This window comes from Prionailurus viverrinus, chromosome B3 (genome assembly GCF_022837055.1).
Source record: "Prionailurus viverrinus isolate Anna chromosome B3, UM_Priviv_1.0, whole genome shotgun sequence".
NCBI lineage: Eukaryota > Metazoa > Chordata > Mammalia > Carnivora > Felidae > Prionailurus > Prionailurus viverrinus.
In genome coordinates, this window is record NC_062566.1 from 880,025 (window position 1) to 886,535 (window position 6,511).

At 41.2% G+C, this 6,511-nt stretch overlaps 1 protein-coding gene across 10 annotated transcripts in view; it reads left to right on the forward strand.

Moving 5' to 3' along the window:
- Positions 1–6,511, forward strand: part of RCCD1 (RCC1 domain containing 1) — a 35,760-nt gene that overhangs the window by 18,740 nt on the left and 10,509 nt on the right. The window contains exon 8 of one of the 10 annotated variants that reach the window (XM_047861275.1): positions 4,474–4,786. The exons of the other annotated variants lie outside the window; for them this stretch is intronic. Coding sequence (XP_047717231.1) covers positions 4,474–4,488 — 15 coding nt within the window. The 3' untranslated portion in view covers positions 4,489–4,786. Of the gene's footprint in view, positions 1–4,473; positions 4,787–6,511 lie in introns of those variants that run through there. 10 annotated transcript variants of the gene reach the window in all.

The window sequence follows — 6,511 nt, forward strand, 5'->3', positions numbered from 1 at the left end:
AACCTTGTATCCTATAGCCTTGTGGAACTAATTGGAGCTTTTTGTAGGTAGGTTCCTTGGGATCTCCACAACCATGATCCCTGTGAATGAAGATGGTTTCTTTTTTCCAATCTGTGTGTCACTTATTTCTTCTTGCCTTATCGCACCGGTTAGGAATTCCAGTATACTATTCAATAGGAGGAGTACAAGTACACAGCTTTGCCTTATTTGTAATCTTACGAGGAAAACATCCAGTGGTTAGTTTCATATGTTACCTGTAAGTTGACTCTGGTAGATGCAATTTATCAGGTTAAGGAACTCTCCTATTATTCCTCATTTTCTGGAAAATTTTATCATAAATTTTGTCAAATGCTTTTCCTACATCAATTGATAGGATCACGTGGTTTTTTTTGGTTAATATGGTAGATTACACTGGTTTTTAAAAATTACACATAATTCACATACTGTAGAATTCACCCTTTTACTTATTTTAAAAAGTTTATTTTGAGAGACAGCACGCATGTGCAAGAGGGAGGGGCAGAGACAGAGAGAACTTCAAGTAGGCTCCGCGCTGTCAGCCCCGAGCCCAACACGGGGCTTGATCTCCTGAACCACGAGTCAAGAGTTGGGCGCTTAACCGACGGAGCCACAAGGTTCAGGGGCTTTTAGTCCCTTCACAATGTTGTGCAACAACCATCACCACAATCGAATTTCAGAACATTTTCATCACCCCCAAAAGAAACCTCTTACCAATTAGTAGTCACTGCCCATTGACCTCTTGTCCCCAGCACCACTAATCGACTTTCTTTTCGTAAGGATTTGCCTCCTCTAGGGGTTTCATATAAATGGAATCCTACAACGTATGGCCTTTTGCGTCAGGCTTCTTTGACTTAGCAGTGTTTTCAAGGTTCATCCATGTTGTAGCATGTATTCCTTTTTTTTTTTTTTTTTTTAATTTGAATGTGTGGGAGCGGGAGAGAGAGAATCCCAAGCAGGCTCCACAGTGTCAGTGCAGAGCCCAACGTGGGGCTTGGACTCAGAAACCTGAGATCATGACCTGAGTTGAAACCAAGAGACACTTAACCGACTGAGCCAGCCACGTGCCCCACGTGGATTCCTTTTTATGCTGCATAATATTCTGGGTGGAGATACTTCATTTTGTTCATCTTTCTGTCAACTGATGAACAGTTGAGTGGTTTCCACTTTTTTGCTATGAGGAATAATGTAAACATTTGTGTATGTGTTTTTGTAGGAACATGTAAAAAATATATATCCTGCCACCTTTTTTTAAAGTTTATTTTGAGAGAGCACGAGTGGGGAGGGGCAGAGGGAGAGAGAGAACTCCAGTCAGGCTGTCCGTGCAGAGCCCAATGCAAGGCTCCTTCCCACAAACTGTGAGATGGTGACCTGAGGCTGAGTCGGATGCTCAACTGACTGAGCCACCCAGACACCCCAAACATGTTTTCAATTGGGTATTAATACCTAGGAGTGAAACTTCTGGGTCCTATCTTACATTCCCAAGCCGGCCTTGTCTTGCTGGGGTAAACCCTACTTTGTCATGATGTATTCTTTTATGTTTTTGGATTCAATTTGCTAATATTAAGGATTTTTGTATCTGTTCACAAAGGATATTAGTCTGTGGTTTGTTTCGTGTTTCTGTGGTTTTGGTACCAGAGTCATTCTCATAAAATGAGTGAAAAGTGGTAGGTCTATTGTTTTCTGGAAGAAATTGCATAGAATTGATGTTCCATCTAATTTAAATGTTTAGTAGAATCCACCAATAATGCTGTCTAGGCCTAGAGTTTTCATTTTCAGGGTTTTAATGATGGGTTAAATTTCTTTGATTGCTATAGGACTATTCCGATTCTTCCTTTTGGGGTGAGTTTGGTAATTTGTGTCTTTCAAGGAATTTATCTGCTTAAGTTGTCAACATTTCTACGCAGAGAGTTTGTAACTGTCACTCATGATCCCTTTCAGGTTTGTGGAGACTATAGTGATAGCTCTTGGGGTGGCTGGGTGGCTCAGTCGGTCAAGCATCTGACCTCGGCTCGGGTCATGATCTCATGGTTTGTGAGTTCAAGCCCCACATCGGGCTCTGTGCTGACAGGTCAGAGCCTGGAGCCTGCTTTGGATTCTGTGTCTCCCTCTCTCTCTGCTCCTCCCCTGCTCATGTTCTTTCTCTCAAAAATAAACATTAAAAAATTTACAGTGATAGCCCTACTTTCATTCCTGATATTAATCTGTTATTTCCTTTCTTTATCACTAAAAGTTTACTTTTTTTTTTTTTTTTTTTTTTAAAGAATCCGATGTTTTATTTATTTCCTCTATATTGCTTTGGTCTTTTCAATTTCATTGCTTCCTGCTCTTATGTTTATTTACTTCCCTTCTCCTTTTCAGGTTATTTTTTTAGTTTCTTAACAGAAACTCATTGCATTGAGACTTTTCTTCTACGATAAGCATTTAATACTGTAACATTTCCTCTAGTGCTTTAGCTGCATCTCAAACGTTGATATGTAGTATTTTTTTTTTTTCAGTTTACAATGTCTGCAAATTGCCTTTGAAAATTCCTTTCCTTTCTGTATCATTTAGATGTGTTACCTAATTGCCAAGCATTGGGGCATTTTCTGAGAGTTTGTTATAGTTAAGTTTAATGGAATTAAATTTTTCTTAAGATTTTTTAAATTCATTTTGAAAGAGGGAGCGTGGTGGTGGGGGGGGGGGGGGGGGCAAGAGGGAGAGAGAATCCCAAACAGGTTCCACACTGTCGAACAGTGAGATCATGACCTGAGCCAAAACCAATAGTTGGATGCTTAACCGACTGAGCCACCCAGGTGCCTGCATCATTTAAAGTTTTTAAAAACTTAAGGTTTATGCCCCGGACTATGGTCTATTTTCATGACTGTTCCATATGCACTTTGCAAAAGAACGTTTCTGCTGTTGCTGGATGTTGTTCTACAACTGGGTCCAACCGGTTACTGGTGGGAATCGTTTTCTCTATAGCCTTGACTATTTTTTATCCAGTTCTGTCATTACTGAGAAAAGAAGTCTAATGGCAGATGTGTCCATTTTTTCCTTTCAGTTCTATCAGTTTTGCTTTGTTATATTTCAAAGCCATTTTAGGTGTATAAACACTTAGAATTGGGATGTCACTGAAAATGGTGTAGGGAACTCCAAGGCTCTGCCTTTCCACAAAAGCAGCGAATGAACTGGTGGTGGAAACCGTCAGAATCTACTTTTGCAGAACTCTAGAAATCTAGTCAAAAACTTCCCACGACCCGGGGAAGAAAGAAGCGGATGCTTTGCGGTGAGTGTGCTAGGACATTTCCAGTTGCCTGCCTCCTACACCGCACGTGGGGGCCGTAAGGACAAGAGCTCACGGTTTTGGTGCGTGCTGTTAGCACCAGCGGGAGGAATATAGTCCTTCTCAAAGCTTCGGGACTGTGGGCTTCAACACATCTGGCACTTGCCTGAAAGACCAGCCTAAGAGCTGGCCTTTGTTTTGCCAGACCCTGTGTTCCCAAGGCTGGGTGGCTCTGGCCAAAAGTGTTCCCTGGCCCTGGAATTGGCTGCAGCAACTTGGACAAGGGACGATGGTTGGGACAAGCAACAGACCTATAAGAAGACTGGAAAGAAAAAGTTGGGAAAGGAGATACTCAGGGAAAGGCCTTTCCGAGCTCCCACAGGCATAATGACGAACTGGGGAAACGTAGCCCATGCCCAGTGCTGATGTACTCCAGGAAAGGCCTGACAAATCACTCAGCTCGCACTCTGGCTCGTCTTCAGGCTCCACACAAGCAGAAGTGGAGGCTGAGGGGCGCCTGGGTGTTTCAGTCGGTTGAGCGTCTGACTGTTGATTTGGTTCAGGTCATGAACCCAGGATTGTGGGATGGGGCCCCGTGTTGGGCTCTATGCTGAGAGTGGAGCCTGCTTAGGATTCTCCTTCCCCAAACTCTGCCCCTTTCTTTCACTCTCTCTAAAAAAAAAAAAAAAAAAAAAAAGTAGAGGCTGAAACAGAGTGTGAATAGCCTGGCTGAGCCATGAAGGAACGGTCCACCAAGCAGAGCCAATTGATTAAGAGGGTATTTTTTCCTCTTTTTTTTTTTCTTTTAAATTAAGTTTATTTCCAGTAATCTCTACACCCAACAAGGGGCTCGAACTCAGGACCCCAAGATTAAGTGTTGCATACGCCAACTGAGCCAGCCAGGTGCCCCTTATTTTTCTTTTAATAAGTGAGTTTAGCAAGGTTTCAGAATATAAGAGCAATATACAGAAATCAACTGTGTTCCTACAGGCAGGCAATAACCAGAAATTATAAGTTAAAAATCTCACAGTGGCATCAAGAAATATGAACTACTTAGGGATAAATCTGACAAAGATGTGAAAGATCTGGATATATGACCTATAAAATACTGCTGAGAGAAGAGCCAAATAAATGAATAGGTCACTTCTCCCTAAATTGATCAATAGATTCAATAACGCTAGATTCTTTTGTAGAAACTGACAAGCTAATTCTGAAATTCATCTGAAAAAGCAAAGGACCTGGAGCAGCCAAAGTAACTTTTACAGGTATAAAATTGGAAAGCTAACACTACCTAATTTCAAGAATTAGTATAAATCTACAGTCATCGAGACCATGTCGTATGGCCATTAAGACAAATGGATCCATGGAACAGAAACTCAAGGCAACTGATTTTTGACAAAGGTACAAAAGCAATACGGTGGAGAAAGGGACAGCCTTTTCAACTAATGTTGCTAGAAACTGGATATCTACATGCGAAGCAAAGGAACTGAAAGTCCTAGCTGGAGCCATATACATGGATATACACAGAGCCAAAATGGATCACAGACATAAACACAAAACCTGAGATTTTAAACTTCTAGAAAACCTTTACCTCTTGGGTTAGGTAATGGTTTCTTAGAACAACAAAAACACAATCCAAAGAAAAACGGAAGTCATCAAACTTAAACCTCTGCTCTTCAAAGACACTGTTAAAAGACTGGAAAGAGAAGCCACAGACTGAGAGAGAATCTTTGCAAAACGGGACCAACAGACTTGTATCCAAAGCATACACGCATGCCTCATCTTATCACACTTCGCAGATACTGTGTTTGTTACAGCTTGAAGGTTCGTGGCAACCTGCATCCGTCAAGTCTCTCAGCGCCATTTTTCCAACACAGTTTGCTCACTTCTGGTCTCTGTGTCCTATTTTGGTAATTCCCTCAATATTTCATACTTGGTGATCTGTGATGAGTGATTATGACTTACAGCCCATGATGGCTATTAGCTATTTTAGCAATAAAGTATTTTTTAATTAAGGTAAGTACTTTTTTTTCCCTTAGAACTAATGCTATTGCACACTTAAGGTTTCACTATCCGGTAGTAGTTTATTAAGTTCTGCATGCTCTGGGAAACGAAAAAAATTCATTTGACTTGGTTTATTGTGGTGGTCTAGAACCAAACCTGCATTATCTGAGGCATGCTTGGATAGAGAACTCTCAAAACTCAACCCAGTTTTTAAAACGGGCAAAAACCGCGACTAGGTACTTGTCCAGACAAGGTAAGGATGGCAAAACAAGCACGTGAAAAGATGCTTGACATCATTAGGGTAGCGCAAATTAAAACTACAATGAGATATTGCCTCCTAGCTCCTAAAATGGCTAAAATTATAAAAACAATACCAAGTAGTAGAGAAGAGGTAGAGGAACTGAAACCTTCATCTGTTACTGGTGAGAACATAGAATAGTTCAACCACTTTGGGAAACAAACGTAGAGCTACCATTCATCTGACCTAGCTGTTCCACTCCTTGGTATTTACCCCCCAAAAAGTACAGCTCCATACAAAGACTTGTACGTGAACGTTCACAGCAGCTTTATTTTTAATAGCCCTAAACCGGAAACAAGCCAAATGTGAATAAACATAAAAAGTGAATAAACTGTGGTCTCCCCATACCCCGGAATAGGACTCAACCATAAGAAGGAAAGAAATGTGGACACAACAGTACGGATGAAATTCAAAATCAAAGTCAAAAGAGCCAGCCCCATGCATAGGGGCACTTGTACCCCAATGTTTATAGCAGCACTCTCAACAATAGCCAAATTATGGAAAGAGCCTAAATGTCCATCAACTGATGAATGGATAAAGAAATTGTGGTTTATATACACAGTGGAGTACTACGTGGCAATGAGAAAGAATGAAATATGGCCCTTTGTAGCAACGTGGATGGAACTGGAGAGTGTGATGCTAAGTGAAATAAGCCATGCAGAGAAAGACAGATACCATATGGTTTCACTCTTATGTGGATCCTGAGAAACTTAAACCCATGGGGGGAGGGGAAGGGGAAAAAAAAAAAAAGGTTAGAGTGGAAGAGAGCCAAAGCATAAGAGACTCTTAAAAACTGAGAACTGAGGGTTGATGGGGGGGAGGGAGGAGAGGGTGGGTGATGGGTATTGAGGAGGGCACCTTTTGGGATGAGCACTGGGTGTTGTATGGAAACCAATTTGACAATAAACTTCATATACTGAAAAAAAAAA